The following is a 21,269-nucleotide window of genomic DNA, read 5'->3' as shown; positions in this document are numbered from 1 at the left end:
ATGAAAGTGAAAAGTGAAAGTGAGTTTCACTCAGTTGGACACTGAGTCATGTCCAACTCTCAGTGACCCCATGGACTGCAGCCCATCCACGGGATTTTCCAGGCAAGAGTACTGGAGTGGGGTGCCATTGCCTTCTCTGTCATGTACTAAGTCCTGATCAAAAAAACAAACAACAAAAAAACTGGTCACACTGTACAGAAGGACCTCCGCCTTCAGTTTTCTGGGTGGGGCATCTTCTCTCCATAGTAAGTCTAAGAGGAAGATGTCTCAAACAATATTTCAGCCCAGGTGGTGGCTGGAGCCAGAAGACAGTGCATATGCGTAACAGCAGGGGAGCGATAAGCCAGAGTTGTCCTCAGCCTAAGAAATAACCAGTCAAAGTAATAGAGGAGAAATCGTTGTAAATCCCTTGGTTGAAATGATTCATTTAAAGGTTGTCAGGAAGAGTTTGCTGCTCTTAAAATATGAATTTGGTGAGTTCAAGAAGATGCACAGGATATGGGAGGCTGTCATGTCGAGTATGATCAAGAATTTGAACACTTGACAAAATGTGAAGTCTAACCATCATTTTCAACCCAAACTGGACTAAAGTTAAAGAAGTAGCCTACAGAACGTGCAGTATCTGAAGATCCCCATATTTGTAACTGAAAAACATAATTTTAAAGTAGATTATCAATCTAGACATTAAACATGAACATTTCCCCCACTATTATGTATGGTTATTAGAGAGTAGGGAGCAATTGAAAATAAATGATTGCCCTTACAGTCAAGGCGGGCTGGCTGTGGAATGGTTTAAGACAATGGGCTTTGGAATTAGATGGACCTAAGGTAAATTTCCACTGCTGCATTTTAACTGGTGGTGTGAGCCCTCTGCACTCACTCACTGATGCTCCAGTGGGTCCCTGATAGCTGGCAAATGACTGACTTCACTTAGGATGTCACGCTCCCATTTCTGTCAGATCTCTGCTCAGATATAACTACAGTTACGTGGCCTTCCATTTTCCCACTCCCAGTTCATCTTTGTAAACTTATCACCACCTCGCGTATTACATATGTGTTTGCTGTAAGTCTGACTTGTCTATAAAGGAAGCTTCGTGAAAGTTAAGGGATTTGTCTCTACTGCTGACTTCTACATCCCTATGTTACTAACAAAAGCACATTGAGGACCCAGGAGCATGTGCTCCATCTGTACTTGTTGTGCTCATTGTTTCCAACATTTTGGTCCCAAGTGAGTTTCAAAGCACATTTCTATTGCCTGCACTTTGAAAATTCTCAAGACAAACAGAAAAAGCACCAAAATCCAGTTGCGAGTGTTATCTAAATGCAATCTTTGTTTCTTCTTGGCAAGGTTGTGGTGGATACTTGCATGCAGACCGGGGGATTATCACGTCACCCAGGTACCCTGAGACCTATGCACCCAATCTCAACTGCTCTTGGCATGTCCAGGTCCAGAGTGGCCTGACCATTGCTGTCCACTTTGAACAGCCCTTCCAGATTCCAAACAGAGACTCCTCTTGCAACCAGGGGGATTACTTGGTGGTAGGTCTTTTTTGCTGCTTTTTCTAATTACTTTTTCTACACACTTCATAACAAAATGATGATATTTTTTTCTTTTGGATAAAACCCGTATACCTTGTATTCATCAGTATGAAGGTAATTGTGCAATTATAATTTGTCTTTCCAGCTCAAAAATGGACCTGATCTTTCTTCTCCACCCTTGGGTCCCCATGGAGGAAATGGTCGTTTTTGTGGCAGTCACCCTTCGTCCACTCTGTTCACTTCAGATAATCAAATGTTTGTTCAGTTTATTTCTGATAATAGTAATGAAGGGCAAGGATTTAAGATCACATATGAGGCAAAGAGTTTGGGTAAGTATTTTCACTGAGAATTTTGTCTATACTTCCCTGCAGTTGCTTGGTCTTCCTTGTTTAGATAGATTTGAGGAAAAAATATGTAGGTTTTTTTTCTGAACTAAGAATAATGATGTTATTAAGAATAACTACCTATTATCAAGCACTTACTTTGTGTTGGATACATTGCTACCTCATCATGACTACATCTTTTCGTTGTTCCCATTCTCTAAATAAGATGAGGCTTAGATTATGTAAGAAAATGAATGAAATTCTACATGAGTATAAGTTGATCTGATCTTAGTGATCCCTGAAATTCCCTATACTTTTCCATTATAAAATGTCTAATTATAAGTTATATTTGGTTACAGAAACCTTGTAAGAATGATAATTACATTGTTTTGTAATCATTTGTATGCTTCTTTTTAGATGAATGTATAATCCTTTGATTCTGTTATTACCCATCTAATTATATAGTACAGTAATGATCTGACTTAATTACACTTGATTGTAATTGTATTTAATTCTGCTATAATGATTTGATTTTTGTGACATTTACTTTAGCTAACATTTAATTTAATAAATAAGTAAACAAGCTTCAAAAAAAAGGAGGGAGCAGTGTCAGTAGAGAGTGAGTCTTTGGTCCCTTAAAATGAGATAATTCTAATTTCAGTTTAATCCTATGACCTCAGTCTCAGATTCCTGGATATATTTCAAAATATATATTCGTCTAAATGAAGCCATATGTTTTATGGCACATTCTCTAAAATATGAGAATTTAAAGCATCAGCATAATTTCCTCCTCTAAGGAAATGGGGAGAGGAGAGGAAATAAATATCCACCAGCTGACATAGAAAATCATCTCATCCCTCCAGCAAGTTCCATGACCACCAGGAACATCCTTTCCTCTCTTCCCAGCACACATAACTCTGGTGCTTGGAGGGAGCCTTTAACAACACAGCTTTGTAACATCAGCAGCACCACCTTCTAGGCAGTGAGTTTCTTTTCCCTCACTGTCTCCACGCTCAGCTTTGCTGCTGAGTTGTGAATGGTCAGGATTTCACACGGTCCTGAGACTTTACAGAGTCCTAGTGCCTCGTGTTTAGTAAGTAGACCCTGAACTCTGCTTTTCCATCTTTACCCAGATAGACTCAGTCTTGAATTATATTTTCAAAGTCAATATTTAGTGGCAATTCATATACATTAAGGGTCTATTTGCAAACACTATAATTCTATCGTTGTTTTGTGGGTCCTCTATTCATGAAAGAATGGTTATCACCACTTCCCCATCTTTCTGCCTTAATATTAGACTTAAAAGTCTTTTAAGTCTTTTAAGATTTCAAAACCGGTTGCAATGTGATCACTCTTGTTGATATCAATTTTCTGATTCAAGCATCTCCCCCAACGATAGTCAGCTCTACTTCCCCCTGTCTTTCCACCACACCTACTTCTTTGCCACTCTTGTTTCTCAGCTTTTAACACATGTTCTTCAGTGAACAACTTTTGGAATCGAATTAGCCTCATTCTACACCATCATCCTCCAAGAACATCCTTCTATATGTTCGATGAGATTTCTGTGTCCCTGTGCTTGATGCTTTCTTTGTCACTGGATTAATTGATATTTTAATTTATTAACTGAATGTTTACAAAGGGTTTCACACTGTGCAAACCACCAAACCACTGCATAATTGATTGGCTTTAAGAAGGAGTGAAAGTTCTGCTGAGAATATATGGTTTAGCAAATTAAAAAATGACACGCGTGGTAGCTCTCTTGATAGCAAATTCCTAATGTATTTGCTTAAAAAGAAAAGGAAGATAATTTTAGATGAAAGGAAATTGAGATTGGAAATACAGATAAAGAGACTTTTAAAAATGAAGGTGGCCATTGCCTGCATCCTCTTTCTCCAGACTGTAGACTGATTTCCCTGTATTTCCTGACAGCCTGTGGGGGCAATATTTACATCCATAATGCTGATTCTACTGGATACGTAACCTCCCCCAACCACCCTGACCATTATCCCCAGCACGCTGACTGCATTTGGCTTATAGCTGCTCCTCCCGGGAAACTCATACGACTGCAGTTTGAAGGCCAGTTCGGTATCGAAGTAACACCCAAGTAGGTGGCCTCTGTTTAATTTTCCTGCTATCCAGAGTTGGTATTTATTTTCAGCTGTCACATTTAAGAACAGTTTCTACTGCTTTTTTGTCTTTTCTAAAAGTTTTTATGGAAATGTAGTTCATTTACAATATTGTGTTAGTTTCAGATTTATAGCAAAGTGATTCAGTTATATATATATATTATTTACATTCTCTTTCATGATAGGTTATTATGTGATATTGAAAATAGGTCCTTATGCTATACAGTAGGTCCTGGTCCATCTGCTTTTCTCAGCAGCATTTACTGCTAAGGAAATCTAGGGATGGGGAAGAGAAATGTTAACACCTCAAGCTGAAAACCTTGTTTGCCAGTCACCCTCCCATCAGCTGAGCAGATGATGTAAACAGATACCATCCCTCCTGACCCTGTGCACATCCTCCAAGAGACTCGGAGGACGGCTGTCTGAGATTTATGTCATCTTTTCTTCCTCCCACAGGAAAAATAGAGTGTCTCTGGTAGACAAGTATTTATTTGCCCAGCCTCACACTCAGTGTCATAAATGATAAAATGCCTCTTTAACAAATGGAAATTTGTGACACCAGGGGTCACCAGGGTTAGAAACAGGATTGGAAATAAGGACAGTCCAATTTCCCAATCTCTGTTTAATAAGAATCATTAAAGATTACAAACCAGAGAGTTTATGTCTTGCTATGTTGAACACAAAGAGATTGAAAAATGGTCTGTATTTTTCTCTTAGTTTAACAAAAGCATGCATACACTTGTATATATGTGTGCAAAGCTTAGGTACGAGAGCTTTTGTTTACCAGTTCTGGACTCTTGACATAATGCCACTGTCCCCTCACTGAGCATTAATTGGCTGGTTGACTTTCTCAAGAAAGATTGGGTAAATACCTGTCCTTTGTTATGGACACAGAATTCTGGCTGAGATTCTCCATAAGCTCCGTTTGCAGAGCTGTCAACAGAGTTCATCTTTGTCTCATGAAATGTGTCGTAACATCATGTGAAACAAAATACTTGGGTTCTGAAACTCCTAGGGGTTGATTTTGGAGCTTCTCTGCTGGCTCAGTGGTAAAGAATCTGCCTGCCAGTGCAGGAGAGGCAGGTTCAATCCCTGGGTTGGCAAGATCCCCTGGAGAAGGAAATGGCAACCCACTCTAGTATTTTTGCCTGGGAAACCCCGTGGACAGAGAAGCCTGGCCAGGGTACAGTCCATGGAGTCACAGAGTTGAACATGACTGAGTGACTAAACAAATACATGTACAACAAGGGGTTGATCTGAGAATGTCTTTTACATTTCTAAGACTAACAGAATGTGGAAGGTGAGTAAATATCCTTCAGTGTGGTAAATATAAAACCTGTCTTTTTGAGCTCCTAACTGGAGTGTGTTATGTCTCAGAAAAATATTATACAGCATTTTGAAGTGACACACCACTTCTATAGACTCTGTTGTGGTGTCTATGCTATGATGTGTACCTGGTGCTACAGAAATAATGATTTCATTATGCCCTTGGAGAAAGTGAAGTCTTTATTATCAAAATATGTCAAGGCCATTGACTTTACAAATTAAACAGAATCTTCTTTGCACTTTAGCTGTACGTCCAATTACCTTGAGTTGCGAGATGGAGCTGATTCAAACGCACCGATACTTTCCAAGTTTTGTGGGACATCTCTGCCCATCAGTCAGTTGTCCTCAGGAGAGGTGATGTATTTGAGATTCCGGTCTGACAACAGCCCCACTCATGTGGGATTCAAAGCCAAGTATTCTATAGGTAATGACATTTCTCTATTCAATAAGAAAGTAGTGACAGAATGATTGCATTAAAACTTCTTAAAAAATCCCGCCATTTTTAAAGAAGTCTATCTGCCTAATTTTAACAGTTATTTTAATGATATAAGTAAGGAATGTGAATGTTTAAAACCACAAAGTCATTTATCAATTTTAATTTTTACTTTAATTTCCATCTTAAAACACTTTGTATACTTGAATATTTTTATTTTTCTCTTAATTTTTATATATTCAGTTAAATTCTAGTTTCTTCCTCTTGTCATAAAATATGTGTAATGTCACTTTAGATAGTAAAACTGTTTAGCAATCAGATGGCTAGTTTTTAGAACCATGACTTTGACCTCCTCAACATTAATGGATAATCCAAGATGTTTTTCCCCTAAATCTCTAGCACCAAGTCATTCACTCAGTGTTTCGATTTCTTTCCTTTAAAATATAAATAATAAACATGCATTCTGAAGATGCACTACAAGATGGTCACAGTTACATAGAATTTAGTATCTAATAGGTCTGAACACAAACCAAACATATTTGATACATTCAAAACTCCAAAAGCCTAGTCGTAACAATATTTAATCTATACCATATGTCTTTTATAGCCTGAGGAAAATTGTATATAATTCAGTCTGTCACATCCAGCTGATAAGAAATAATAGGATAGCAATTTTCAAGGCCCTGAGGTACCCATCACTGCAGTAGCAAATTTATTTGATAAACTAGAAATCACAGGCATAACTAATCAACCGCAGCATCATTTCTAGTTGAGCTTAAACTCAGTCTACAGAATCACCAACCCAGGCTGCTGCTGCTGCTGCTGCTAAGTCGCTTCAGTCATGTCCGACTCTGTGAGACCCCATAGATGGCAGCCCACCAGGCTCCTCTGTCCTTGGGATTCTCCAGGCAAGAACACTGGAGTGGGGTGCCATTTCCTTCTCCAATGCATGTAAGTGAAAAGTGAAAGTGAAGTCACTCAGTCGTGTCTAACTCTTAGCGACTCCATGGACTGCAGCCCATCAGGCTCCTCTGTCCATGGGATTTTCCAGGCAAGACTACTGGAGTGGGGTGCCATTGCCTTCTCCAGACTGCTAGGCAGCTCTTATCAATCTATCAGTTAGTTCTGGAAAGAAACCTGATTGCAATTAGCAGCTCTTATACAGTGTCCTGAGAGAATTCATGAGACATCACAGGATATGCCATTCAGCAGTCTTTCCATCTTCCCTTTCCCATTATTAGATTGGACTTGTGGTATCATTTCTCTGTACATCGATAGCAGATTTCATATAAGGGAAGCACATACTAAACATTTCCACCATTTTTTAAAACTTCAGTTTATATTCACTTGGCACCGAAAAGCTTTTCAAGGTGCTGGCTGAATTTTAAAGAAACCGTAATAGCATATTGCTCTTTTTTTGCAGCCCCGTGTGGGGGAGCAGTGACAGGGCAAAGCGGTGTCATCGAGAGCAACGGATACCCAACACAGCCATACACAGATGACTTATTCTGTGAGTGGCGTCTCCGGGGACCCTTGGGACACTATCTCACCATCCACTTTGAAGACTTTAACCTTCAGAATTCATCTGGCTGTGAAAGAGACTTTGTGGAAATCTGGGAAAACCATACATCTGGTCGGTGAAATATGTCTACTGTCTTTTGGGAGGTGTCTGTTTTCACCTGTTACTCATTCAGCCTCTGAAATACCCTCATTTCCAAGAAAGGCAGGAGTTTGTTTCTTACAGAAACAAAGAAGTGCAGATCAGTTAGCTATGGACTGTTCAGCGTTTCTCTCCCTCATTTCTTACCCAAGAAACAGTGGTGTCCAAAGCCCAGGGGTCATTGTAGAGCTTATCCTGGGACCACACTGAGAGAGCACTGTGGGAAGGCACTCTCTTCCAGGGGAGCCTCCAGGGCCACAGCTAGATATTTGAGGGGCATCCTGTAAGGGAAGGAGAGGAAAGGAGAATATACTGGGACCTCCCTGGCGGTCCAGTGTTTAAGAATTCACCTTGCAATGCAGAGGACACGAGTTTGATCCCTGGTCAGGAATTTAAGATCCCACATGCCATGGAGCAGCTAAACCTGTATGCCACAACTACTGTGCCTACACATTATGGAGTGGAACTAGAGAAGCCTGTGTGCCATAATGAAGATCCAGCACAGCCAAAAAAATTTTTTTAATTTTTAAAAAGGGTGGTACACCGTGGAAATAGTATGAGATGGATGCTTCCCACTCTGTCTCCTTGGACCATTTCACAACCAGCTGAGCCAACCTTCCTCATTGTGCTGATGCTCTTGGTCCTACCTGGTTGCTGTTTTTGTCACTCATCTTCATATATTTGAATATATCAATTTGTATTCATGTTTGACCTACTTCTCTTGCCAGAGCTCACCATTTCTTCCTGGGCAGGGTCTTATCTATTATTATTTTCTTCGGGAATGCCAAGTATCTCAAGTAGAGGTTAAGTAGAATCAGCCCCCTGGACTCACACATGCTCCATTCTTGTTTCACTCTCACAGGTACATTATTGGGCAGATACTGTGGAAGCAGCATTCCCAACAGCATAGACACTTCCAGCAATGTTGCTTTGGTCAGGTTTGTCACGGACGGCTCTCTCTCTGCCTCAGGATTCAGAATACGGTTTGACTCCAGCTTGGAAGGTAAGTTTGTTGATTCATTTAAAAAGTACACACACACACGTATATATATCATGGTCAGTTCAGTTCAGTCGCTCAGTCATGTCCAACTCTTTGCAACCCCATGAATCGCAGCACGCCAGGCCTCCCTCTCCATCACCATCTCCCAGAGTTCACTCAGACTCATGTCCATCGAGTCGGTGATGCCATCCAGCCATCTCATCCTCTGTCGTCCCCTTTTCCTCCTACCCCCAGTCCCTCCCAGCACCACAGTCTTTTCCAATGAGTCAACTCTTCACATGAGGTGGCCAAAATACTGGAGTTTCAGCTTTTGCATCAGTCCTTCCAAAAAATACCCAGGGCTGATCGCCTTTAGAATGGACTGGTTGGATCTTCTTGCCGTCCAAAGGACTCTCAAGAGTCTTCTCCAACACCACAGTTCAAAAGCATCAATTCTTCGGTGCTCAGCTTTCTTCATGGTCCAACTCTCACATCCATACATGACCACTGGAAAAAGCATAGGCTCGACTAGACAGACCTTTGTTGGCAAAGTAACGTCTCTGCTTTTCAATATGCTCTAGGTTGGTCATTACTTTTCTTCCAAGGAGTAAGTGTCTTTTAATTTCATGGCTGCAGTCACCATCTGCAGTGATTTTGGAGCCCCCAAAAATAAAGTCTGCCACTGTTTCCACTGTTTCCCCATCTATTTCCCATGAAATGATGGGACCAGATGTCATGATCTTCATTTACTAACATGTATTATAGTAATACATATTATTGGATTGGCAAAAAAAATTCATTTATTTTTCCCATAACAGCTTACAGAAAAACACAAATGAACTTTTTGGCCAACCCATTATTTATATATTTATATATATGTATCGATACATACATACATGTATGTAAATATATGTATCGATACATATATACATATATATAAATCTATGTATCAATATATATTTAGTGATGCATATATATTGATACATATATATAAATAATGGTTTGGCCAAAAAGTTCATTTGTGTTTTTCTGTAAGCTGTTATGGGAAAAATAAACGAAAATTTTTTTTGCCAATCCAATAATATGTATTACTATAATACATATTAATATATTTCTGAGCAGCTATACTGAATAGACACTCTGCTTAGGCATTGGTGTTAAAAAAGCTGGACAAGACACCGTGGCCCCTGTCTCCTTGGACCTCAGTAGTCTAGCAGGAGGTAGACAGTAATCAGATGGTCATACCAATAAATGAAGTGTCACAAATGCAATCCGTGCTACAAAGCAAAGGACCTAATGCTGAGAGGGTGCGAGGAGGTGAGAGCCTTCACCACGTCTCATCTGAAGAAGGCCAGTCCCTTATTGCTCCAGTCATTTAGGATTTGTGTTCCAAACTCCCAGACAAGCTCAGGTGAAATAAAGACCTTGTCATGGAAAAACTGGATGATCATTTGAGCCTTTGCTTTCAGACTCTGACGGTTACTACACTTACTGATCTCTCATAGTTCTTCGGTCATGATGACAAACGGCTGCCAGTGCACTATCAATATGATCCATGGAAAGAAAGTGAAAGTGTTAGTCGCTCAGTCGTGTCCAACTCTTTGTGACCCCATGGACTGTAGCCCGCTAGGCTCCTCTGTCCATGGAATTCTCCAGGCAAGAATACTGGAGTGGATTGCCATTTCCTTCTCCAGGGGATCTTGCTGACCCAGGGATAGAACCCAGGTCTCCCGCACTGCAGGCGGATTCTTTACCAGCTGAGCTACCAGGGAAGACCTATGATCCATGAAAGCAGAGATTAAGTATTAAGTATCAGAAAGAGTCCTTGCATACTTACAATGATAAATAAGAGCAATAATTTTGTCCAATGGGGCAATAAAAAAAATGCTTTACTTTTGAGAACATTCCTTATAGGATCAATTTGGAAGTTTTCTTGTTTATGTTTTGTTTTCCCTTCAGGGTGTGGTGGGGATCTCCAGGGCCCCTCTGGAACATTCACTTCTCCCAACTACCAGAACCCTAACCCTCATGGCTGGATGTGTGAGTGGAGAATCACCGTGCAGGAAGGGAGGAGGGTCACCCTCACCTTTGACAGCCTGAGGCTGGAAGCCCATCCATTCTGCAGCAGTGAGCATGTGACAGTAAGTGTCCTCTGCAGCCAAGGGTATTACAGTCCATTGTTTAAGGAGCTTATTGACCCATAAATCACAGTCAGAAAACTAGGTTAGGAATATTCCCCTGCGTCAACTGTATCTCACACAAATTCTGAGTGTTTTAGATAAAACAAAGTCACAGTAAATGTTGGCCAAAATATTTGTAAAAGCTGTTTTAAGAGACAGTTATCTCAGCCTATGTCAGGGTCATGGGCAGGATACATTTTAAAGCAAATGATCATTATATATGGAAAATCATTTCCGTTACATATGGAAAACAGAAAAGTTAAGCCTTCGGGTAGCAAATAACTAACTGGGACTAGAGTGACAGAACAAGCCACCGCCAAAAGTTTTAAGCAGATGGGTGAAAGTGAAAGTGAAGTTGCTCAGTCGTGTCTGACTCTTCGTGACCCCATGGACTGCAGCCTACCAGGCTCCTCTGTCTATGGGATTTTCCGGGCAAGAGTACTGGAGTGGGGTACCATCGCCTTCTCCAAAGCAAATGGGTGATCCTGCCTAATTATTGTTTGCTGGCAGATGTCTGGAGGTTGCCAAGCCCAGCTTTGAGATTAAGAAAGCAAATGAAATCCCTGAGTGTGAACTGTGAAGTGACACATAGATGCATATATACTACATTGACTATGGATGAATATTAGTCTATTTCTCCACCCAGCTTCCCGTTTCTCCAGTCCTTCTTATCTCACTAAATAACTGTTCGAGACTTGTGGTTGCTCAGGTCCAAAGCCTTGATGTCTGTTTTGAAGTCCTTTCTCTCTCACCTTATACTGCATCCATAAACAAGTCTTGTTCACTGTATGTTTATAAGAAATCCAGAAACTAACCACTTCTCCTTACATCCACAACCATCACCATCACTACTCATTCAGATTTATTTCAATAACTTCCAACTGGTCTCTCTACATCCGCCCTTGTCTCTCTGCATCTCAACACAGCAGCCCATGTGATGAGTTTAAACCTAAATCAGGCCATGTTGCTTTCCTTGAAAATCGTCTAATGACCTTTTATCTCACTTGGAGGGAAATCTGAAATCTTCACAATGCCCCAACTGACCATGCATTATCTGCTGCTCCTTCCTTCTCTTATCCATGTTCTTATTTCAAATTCCCCTCCTCTCCAGCCACCCTGGCCTCCTTTCTATTCTTTCATTTGGGCTACCATGTCCATTTAACCACTTCCCATGTACTATTGCCTCTGCATGGAATGCTCCTTCTCGCTCGTTCATGCCCTTAGTCCATTCAACGTCTGCTCAGATGACTAGATCTGAGAAGCCTTCCCTAAGTACCTTCATTAAATAGACCCCGCCGCACTCTGGCCTGGCCCTTTTCTTGCATTACTGGTTTCACAGTACTTCACAACAGCTCATAGTCCATGTATTTATTTGTTTGTATATTGTCTGCTGCCCAGACTAGAACGTAAGTGCCGCTCACAGGGACGTGCCCTTAGCTTCGTTCCCTGATAAATCCCCAGTACCTCACTCATAACAAACACAGCGATTGTTCAATCAATCAATAGTTAAAGGACTGTCACTTTCCTTTTTAAAAATGAGCCACCTTTGTTTTCGTTTCATTGTTTCCTGCTGAATAGTGAATTTCAAAAATATGAAACATCGCTGTATGTTACTGTTTGTATTGCCCTAAAATAATCATATTCAAACTTCAGATTTTGCTTCTTAGATCTAATATCTGAAGGACCAAAATGTTGTCTTCTGTCAAATATTGAGAATTATGGAGCCCAGCGTGTTTTCTCTTATTTGAAAGCCAGGAAATTTTAGACCAAGCTTGCTTATTTTTGAAGGAACATTTTTCTTCTTGTTGAAGGAATAATACAGAAACAAGAATGAAGTAGAAAAAAATTTAACCACTCCCACTATACCATATTTTGAAGCATTTTCTTATGTATTTAGGTGACAGAAATTCATTTCTATACAAATTTTCATCAATTTTTTCTCAACATAAATGCAATGAATGCTATTGAATCATTTTTGTAGGGCTGAGAAAATAAAAAACATAAAAATACTTGGAATCCCACACAATCATTACTAGAATTTTGAGGTTTATGCTAAAAGTCTTTTTTCCTTTGAGATCATATTGAAACATAATCATTAGAAATCTTACCAACAGAGCACTCACCTGCCCTACAGGAAAGATAATAAGAAAAGTCATAGTTTCAAAGCTCAAATAATAAAATTTACAGCATCAAGCACAAATTCTGAATCATGTCCTGCTTGTCATTTCCCCATCTCTGAATAATAAATGCCAAAGGCACCCTTTTCTACTCATTCAGCTACATCTTTTGATATTTATGTCATTATTTCAAAATAATGTTCCTATGCTGCTAGTTCTTTTTTTTTTTTTTTTTGTCTTAGACATTATCCACATCCAACTGTGGAAGATGAGGATTTAACTGTCTTCAAAAACCACCCCAGGATCACCACAAATGTACATGGGGGTACTCGCAATTGAGTTACTGCCCCAACTACCTCCCCAAATACTCCTGTCACTGATTTTGCCTAAATTGTTACTCGGGGTTTACATTAATATGACTATGAAAACGTCACTCCCATTTAAATGAAGTATTGTGCACTGGTACCATTTGCTTTTGATTTTCCAAATAATAATTGTGTCCTGTTTTATACTTTCATGGTTTTGTGTGTGTGTGTGTGTTGTTTTCTATGCTCAGTTCAGTTCAGTTGCTCAGTTGTGTCTGACTCTTTGTGACCCCATGGACTGCAGCATGCCAGGCCTCCCTGTCCATCACCAACTCCCGGAGCTTACTCAAACTCATGTCCATCACGTCGGTGATGCCATCCAACCACCTCATCTTCTGTCGTCCCCTTCTCCTCCCACCTTCAATCTTTCCCAGCATGAGGATTTTTTCCAATGAGTTGGTTCTTTGCATCAAGTGGCCAAAGTATTGGAGTTTCAGCTTCAGCATCAGTTCTTCCAATGAATATTCAGGACTGATTTCCTTTATTATGGACTATTTGGCTCTCCTTGCAGTCCAAGGGACTCTCAAGCGTCTTCTCCAACACCACAGTTCAAAAGCATCAGTTCTTCAGTGCTCAGCTTTCTTTATAGTCCAACTCTCACATCCATACATGGCTACTGAAAAAACCAGAGCTTTGACTAGACGGACCTTTGTAGGCAAAGTAATGTCTCTGCTTTTTAATATGCTGTCTAAGTTGGTCATTGGAGAAGGCAATGGCACCCCACTCTAGTACCCTTGCCTGGAAAATCCCATGGATGGAGGAGCCTGGTAGGCTGCAGTCCATGGGGTTGCGAAGAGTCGGACATGACTGAGCGACTTCACTTTCACTTTTCACTTTCATGCATTGGAGAAGGAAATGGCAACCCACTCCAGTGTTCTTGCCTGGAGAATCCCAGGGACGGGGGAGCCTAGTGGGCTGCCGTCTGTGGGGTCATGCAGAGTCGGACACAACTGAAGTGACTTAGCAGCAACAGCTAGGTTGGTCACAACTTTCCTTCCAAGGAGTAAGCGTCTTTTAATTTCATGGCTGCAGTCACCATTTGCAGTGATTTTGGAGCCAAAGAAAATAAAGTCTGCCACTGTTTCCACTGTTTCCTCATCTATTTGCCATGAAGTGATGGGACCGGATGCCATTATCTTAGTTTTCTGAATGTTGAGTGTTAAGCCAGCTATTTCACTCTCCTCTTTCACTTTCATCAAGAGGCTGTTTAGTTTCTCTTCACTTTCTGCCCTAAGGGTGGTGTCATCTGCATATCTGAGGTTATCGATATTTCTTCCGCCAATCTTGATTCCAGCTTGTGCTTCATCCAGCCCGGCATTTCGCATGATGTACTCTGGATATAAGTTAAATAAGCAGGGTGGCAATATACAACCTTGACGTACTCCTTTCCAGATTTGGAACCAGTCTGTTGTTCCATGTCCAGTTCTAACTGTTGCTTCTTGACCTGCATACAGATTTCTCAGGAGGCAGGTCAGGTGGTCTAGTATTCCCATATCTTGAAGAATTTTCCACAGTTTGTTGTGATCCACATAGTCAAAGGCTTTTTAGTCACTAATTCTTCCACACATTCCATACTCCAGGTGTATATTCCCACCTTATATGATAAAACACTGTTATCTGTTCCATTCATTTTCCTTAGAAATATCATCCTTGAGCCTTTGCCTATCAGCTGCAAGTCTGATTCCTACTGCCATGCTCAGATTTCCCTTCATCTTCATATTTGTAAGTTTCTTCATCCATCTCATGGACAGGATACCTGGCTTTATGATAATGTGTTTCCTGTTCTTGGTTAATTTCCTCTTTGAGGTAAGGCATAGCCTCTTGTGGTTCTCTAAGGACATAGGCATGGGTGACAACGTTTTTGAGTACATGTATATCTGCAATTATCTTTATTCTATCCTTGTTCTTTTGACTGTATTATGTATGTCAAATTATATTAATCATAATTTTGAAACTCTTTATTGCCTTTTTTGGGAGTCAGTCTTCTTCAAGTCCCTCTTTCCTTTTATATTGGTCTCTGACTTTTACGTTGATTGTTGGCCTAAATGTCTACTGACCCTTGACTCTTCATTCCTATTTAAGTATTAAGTACTAAAAGGTGATGGGAAGATCTCTCTGTGTGATTGGAGCCATCAACTTCTGGGCTTCATGGCCAGGGAGGTGTGGGGGGTGCTGGAGGGGTGGGAAGGGGGTTTCTGACCGTTAAATCAGGGGAAACCACAAATGTCATATTACAGGTCTTCCCCACCCCTCACCCCTGAGGTTAAAGCATCAAATAATCACTTTCAGAATAAATTTCTGAATCTTAAATACAATGTCCACATTCCTTTCTTTGAAATACATTTTTATGAGTTCCATGCTTGTAATTGTTTCCTCTTCATTCTGCTCCAAACAACAGGATGTGGCTTGTCTTCTATTTATCCTTTATTTGCTTGAGAACTTGACTGAAAGAAAGGAAGCACCAAAGGAAGGAAGGAGTAGGAACTCTTCCTGAGATCTACAGGTTGCTCAAGGGTGGCTTTGAGCAAGCCACTTCCAGACCGATACCTCATGCAGTGACCTAAGCATACCATTCCTCCAGACTGGCTGCCTGTCTCACGCTGTGCCTGGATGGAGAAGTGGGAAAGCCACACCATCCTATGTGCAGAACAGTGAGCCGAATGCCCCTGCTTTTAGCGCATTTTATGTCCTGAATGTCACATACCTACTTCTTACCCCACTGTTTTCCAAGAGTTTCAGTTTCTCAGTTCAAAGAGGAGTAGAGGAGGAATGTGGAAACAGCCGTCTTGTTCCTCCTAAAAGCGGGGGTTTGCATGATAAATGATGCCTCACAGTTCTTAGTCACTGTGATTTTACACTCAGGGCAGATGCTGGGGAAGAGACAAAGCCCATTGATCATAGTTTTGCACATACTATCCTTGTAGTTGCAAATAATACCTTTTGATTCTGGCAATGTGTTGCCCTTTCCTGTTTTTAGAATTATTGAAATACTTCTCTCCTGTTTCCTATGCATTGTTTCATGGTTTGGAATCGGAGGCATAATTTGTATCCCAATTTTATTATTACTGGCTCTTTAAACTGAGGCAAGTGGCATTATCTTTCTGAATTCTGGTGTGTTAACCTGGAAAACAGGGGTAATATAGTATGTCTGAGAGGTTAGTTTGCTAGTTTGATGAGGTAATCCAAGGGGTTATTAGTAGAGTCTGGCATGTTGTTTGTGCTCAATACATGATAAGAAATTTTGAGTCCATTCTTACAAGCTGGAAGACACTTTAAACCAGAAGCCCCCAAAGAGCTACATTTGATGATCAATCACAGTAGACAGAAAAGCATACAGCTTTTGTATGGAATACAGTATCCACCTGCATAGCTCTTAATGTCATATCCAGCCTCATTATTCCTAATTGTAAGCCATTCCGATCCTTTTTAAAAGCAGAACTGTCACTCACTCTTTCATTTACTGTTTAGTTACTTCTAGATCTTTCTTGAGCTATCCTAGATATCTACTTGGTTTTGGACAGAAGTGGAAGAATATTTTGCCAATTATCATTACCATGTGCATAACTGGAGTTATATTTTGGAGTCCACAATACTCAAATCCATTTTTGAAAGTTCAAACTTGCAAGAAAGTTGAAGCTTTGAATGCATAAGTAATTAGGAAAGAACTATTATATTGAGATTGATTTTTTAAAATCACTTTTCAAGGCATTTAAAAATATTCGAGTTCTTCTATACTTCAGCTCATCAGAGACTAACGTTTAAACCCTCTTTGCTGATGTCAAAGGTCCTGATACATTGCTAAGAAAAACTGCTCCCCAGTGAACTCTGTGAACTAGGACGTAAGCATGTTAGCATAGCCGCTTTACATTTTGAGCACAGTTTCCAGTTGCAAAGAGCACAGCAGTTTTTTGTTTGTCACTATGTGGCAGGAGGGCATGACTGCAATGCTTCCATTTTTGTGCAATGACCCTGAGGGCACAAAATGCGCTGTGGGTGATGCGGTGGCTTGTGACCGTAGGTCAAGTGCCCACATTGTGAAATAATTCATTTTAGCTCAGAGTTTCCTTAGAAGGAAGCATATCTATGCTGGGAACATAAACTCCTAGGAAATACTCAGTAAGATGGGCTCTGTCTAAAGGTTAAACTGTTTTTCTCAACAGGTATTTAATGGCATTAGAAGTAACTCACCCCAGCTGGAGAAACTGTGCAGGAGCATGAATGGCAGCAATGAGATCGAATCTTCAGGAAATATGATGAAGGTCGTTTATTTCACAGACGGGTCCAGGCCATACAGCGGTTTCACTGCCTCCTACACATCCAGTGAAGATGCAGGTAATAGCAGCAGCTATGAATACGCCTGTGTCACAGTCTACATGGCAAGTGCCCGGCAGCTGCTGCCAAGCAGAGGAGTCACCTGTGTTCCCCTCAGAGGAACAGGGTTACACCTAGCATCTTCCATGAAAGACAAACATAACCAGCTAGAAAACCCAATCAAAAAGCCCAAAAACAAAAGACTAAAACTTCTAATTTTGGAAAGAAAACTGCTATTGCGAATTAGAAAAGTTAGTCCCATCTGGTGTCACCATTATAGACAACTGCCAGGCCCACAGCCCTTGGTCAGATCTCTGTCCTGGAAAAGGACAGAGATCCCTTGGAAGGTAGCTTACTCCCAGAGGGTAACTAATGCAGCTGAAGACAGATTGTATTGTTTCTTAGTCATCCATCTATCCAGATACAGACTTCCAGCATACATGAATGTGGGGTTCACATATGATATTTAAAATTAAGCAAGATAATGACCTTTCTACTATAAATATCCTCCTACTTTCTGGATTGGTGTTATTATCTAAGAACTTTAAACTTTAGAAAGAGTGGAATTGAGTTTTTTTTAAAAAAAACCCTTTATTTCATTGATACGAAGAATATTCATTCCATTTTAAAAGGAGCAAATTCATTGCAATGCCAGTGTTAAATATTATCTGTTTTATTCAATTAAATTCTCAGGTCAAGTGGAGGATTCCTAATCAGAAGCCACCACAGCCACCATTATATTTGGATTTTACTTTAAATGAAATATTAGTGAACAGTGGGCTCATATTAGAAGATACTGACTTAGCCAAACCTCACTCACCTAATCTACACCTTCAGGGAAATAAAGGAAATGCTTATTTCTGTGCATCTTTCTTTCTAAACCCACAGAACAACTTCTGTAGTTGGTGTGATGAGCCAGCCCTTTGCCCACAACCCTGACTTCATCTGGAAAAACAAATCAAAAGCAATAAAAAGACTGCTGTGGTTATTACAGTTATTTTTTCCTGTCACATGTGTATCTTCTCCTATGGCATGAGTCTGACAACTAGTCTTTGTTACCTTCTGTTTCCTCAGTGTGCGGTGGGTCCCTTACAAGTTTCCCCGAAGGAAACTTTACTTCTCCTGGCTATGATGGAGTCAGTAATTATTCAAGAAACCTAAACTGTGAATGGATGCTCAGCAACCCCAAACAGGGCAATTCCTCCATTTACATTCATTTTGAGGACTTTTATCTAGAAACTCACCAAGACTGTCAATCAGATGTCCTTGAGTTCCGAGTAGGTGAGTCCAATCAAGGAACACATTCTCCCATTCATATCTACAACTTTCTCCTTTTGCCTGGAGACCAGTGACCTCCCACTGAAGGGAGTCAAGGACTGTAATGGATATATGTAAGGTCCAGAAGAACACTGTTCAGACAAAACCATCATTCTGCATGTGTCCAGCTGAGGACAATATCTCCCATAAACGGAATGAGATGGATCAGTGTTGACAGCTAGACCCTAGGTTTTTAAGTTTTTTACCAATTGTGTCTCTGTTTAAATATATGCTAAAAAATAATTATGAAAACATGAATTGGAACAAAATGGTGCCTAGGATAAAGAGGTTCCTTTGTATTTGAGAAAGAAGGATTTGTGAAATGTCTGCTACTAAATCAGAATTTAAATGTGCATCAGTGAATAGCTTGAAATGTTTTATTATTATTATTATTTATTCTGATTGAATCTGTTGAATATATTTTTCAAAAGTTATATAAATGACACTTGGTGTGTTGTTCTGCTCAGGTAATGCTGATGGGCTTCTGATATGGAGACTTTGTGGATCTTCAAAACCTAGAATGCCATTGGTTATACCTTATCCAGAGGTATGGATACACTTTGTCACCAATGAGCGTGTAGAACATGTTGGATTCCATGCACAGTATTCCTTTACAGGTAAGACTGATGATAAGCTCTCCAACTCTAGTGATAAAACAATACATAGATTTTTAAATTATATTTTCTAGAAAGATCTCACATGTATTTTGTTAGATTTATTTCTAGGTTTATTTGTTGGTTTTGTTGGTACTGTCAATCAGACATTTTTATTTACGCTTTCTACCGAGTTCTTTTTTTTTCAGACAACTCAAAATAATATTTTAATTGGTATAACAATTAAACAGAAAACTAGCAAGGATATATAAGGCCTCTGAACAACCAACTTAACCTGGCATCTACAGAACAATTCCAGCAACAACAGTGGAATACATATTCTTTCCAAGGGCATGCGTAATGTTCTCCAGTGCAGACAATATAGCCAGTTCTTATAGGCAAACAGCTGACTGGGGAAAGGAGTGAGATTTCTTATCCACTCAGTCAACCAGGTTGCCAATTGGTTCTTCTCCATCAGATTGAAAGAAAAGTGTCAGACATCTGGAAGCATTTTTATTTCTGTGGAACATCATACCATACTATGCTTTCAAAATGTATTTTTGTAAATTAGAAAATTTTTTCTAACTTTTTCAACTTTTACACTTTGATAGCTGACTACAGTGCATGTGTTTATTGTCAAAGGACAAAATGTTTAGTTATGGTACTGGTCATATTCTTCAAGCTTACATGTGTTTTCATGGGCCAAGTTTTTTCAAGAAAGCCAATGTTCTTTACATTGTCCCGAGTGCATTTATTGTCAGGTGCATTTATTGCATTTATTCTATGCTCATCCAAGTTTTTGCCATTTTTGGTTCATACATCTTCCTTCTCCTTTGTATCAGACTTGAGCCCACCTTCATTATGTGATTCTGTTTATTTCTAATCTTCCATCTTTTTCCTTTTTCCTTTCAGTTTTACTTTGCTTTCATCTAATTTCATCTATTTATCCATTTATTACCCTTTTTGAAAAATCATAAAGTACAATGGCTATAAATAGTATTTACTTTGACTTTACAGAATTTTGTGGGTTTTGTCCTATCTTATTGAGAAGTTTACAAATCTAATTTCAGACTGTGGTGGAATACAGATAGGTGACAGTGGAGTGATCTCAAGCCCCAACTATCCAGCTGCGTACGACAGCTTGACCCACTGTTCTTGGCTGTTGGAAGCCCCACAAGGCCACACCATCAATGTGAGTACTGACGAGTGGGTGAAATATCAATCCTTCTGAAACTGTACAACGAAAGTACTGTGTCCTGGTTGGAGACAGAGTTTTGTTTTGTTTTGTTTTTAATAAGCAAGTGATTAGAATAGGCTTTAATCCTACCATCAAATCATTTTCTCCCTAAAATTCTCTGATCGGAGTACGTACATTGGCATCTAGACATTTACAATTAATGAAGGATGAATTATATTCCATTCTTTTTCAAACACAGGAGAAGCTCTCTGTAGAAGACCATTCTCCATCTGGAATAGAGACGCTTTCATGTTCTTAATATAAGTTGCCATCCCAGCTAAGGGGACTGAATATGATCCTAATGACTCCCATTCTGGGAGAAATATTCACTCTCAAAATTTCCCAGAGAAACTTCAATGAGAAAAAGTAGGGAAGGGCAAGGAGAATGAAATAAGATATGTAAATACAAAATTATATAAATTAAAATGAAAGGATGAAGAAGGACTTCAGTCTAACTCTACATAGACAGGCTCATTTACAACTCAGAGTGTTTTCTCATTTCTTCTCTTTTCTCCTGCAGCTGACATTCACTGATTTTGACATTGAAGCCCATGAGAACTGTGCCTGGGACTCAGTCACTGTGAGGAATGGTGGTTCTCCTGGATCACCCATCATAGGACACTACTGTGGAATTTTAAATCCAGGGACGATCCAGTCAGGTTCCAACCAACTGGTGGTGATTTTTAATACAGACCATTCGATACAACATGGTGGATTTTATGCTACATGGAGCTCAGAGACTTTAGGTAAAAGAAATACTGTC

General features: G+C 39.9%; 1 protein-coding gene across 1 annotated transcript in view; it reads left to right on the top strand.

Moving 5' to 3' along the window:
- Nucleotides 1-21,269, top strand: part of CUBN (cubilin) — a 272,612-nt gene that overhangs the window by 186,197 nt on the left and 65,146 nt on the right. Inside the window, exons 42-53 of the mRNA XM_015099599.3 lie at nt 1,349-1,539; nt 1,685-1,868; nt 3,792-3,966; nt 5,560-5,738; nt 7,171-7,380; nt 8,270-8,410; nt 10,346-10,527; nt 17,209-17,380; nt 18,434-18,640; nt 19,144-19,293; nt 20,340-20,461; nt 21,027-21,252. Of these exons, the coding sequence (XP_014955085.3) occupies nt 1,349-1,539; nt 1,685-1,868; nt 3,792-3,966; nt 5,560-5,738; nt 7,171-7,380; nt 8,270-8,410; nt 10,346-10,527; nt 17,209-17,380; nt 18,434-18,640; nt 19,144-19,293; nt 20,340-20,461; nt 21,027-21,252 (2,139 nt within the window). The remainder of the gene's footprint in view (nt 1-1,348; nt 1,540-1,684; nt 1,869-3,791; nt 3,967-5,559; nt 5,739-7,170; nt 7,381-8,269; nt 8,411-10,345; nt 10,528-17,208; nt 17,381-18,433; nt 18,641-19,143; nt 19,294-20,339; nt 20,462-21,026; nt 21,253-21,269) is intronic.

Source organism: Ovis aries, chromosome 13 (genome assembly GCF_016772045.2).
Source record: "Ovis aries strain OAR_USU_Benz2616 breed Rambouillet chromosome 13, ARS-UI_Ramb_v3.0, whole genome shotgun sequence".
In the NCBI taxonomy this organism is placed as follows: Eukaryota; Metazoa; Chordata; class Mammalia; order Artiodactyla; family Bovidae; genus Ovis; species Ovis aries.
The sequence above is the reverse complement of the archived record's forward strand: the minus strand, read 5'-3'. Positions and strand labels throughout refer to the sequence as shown.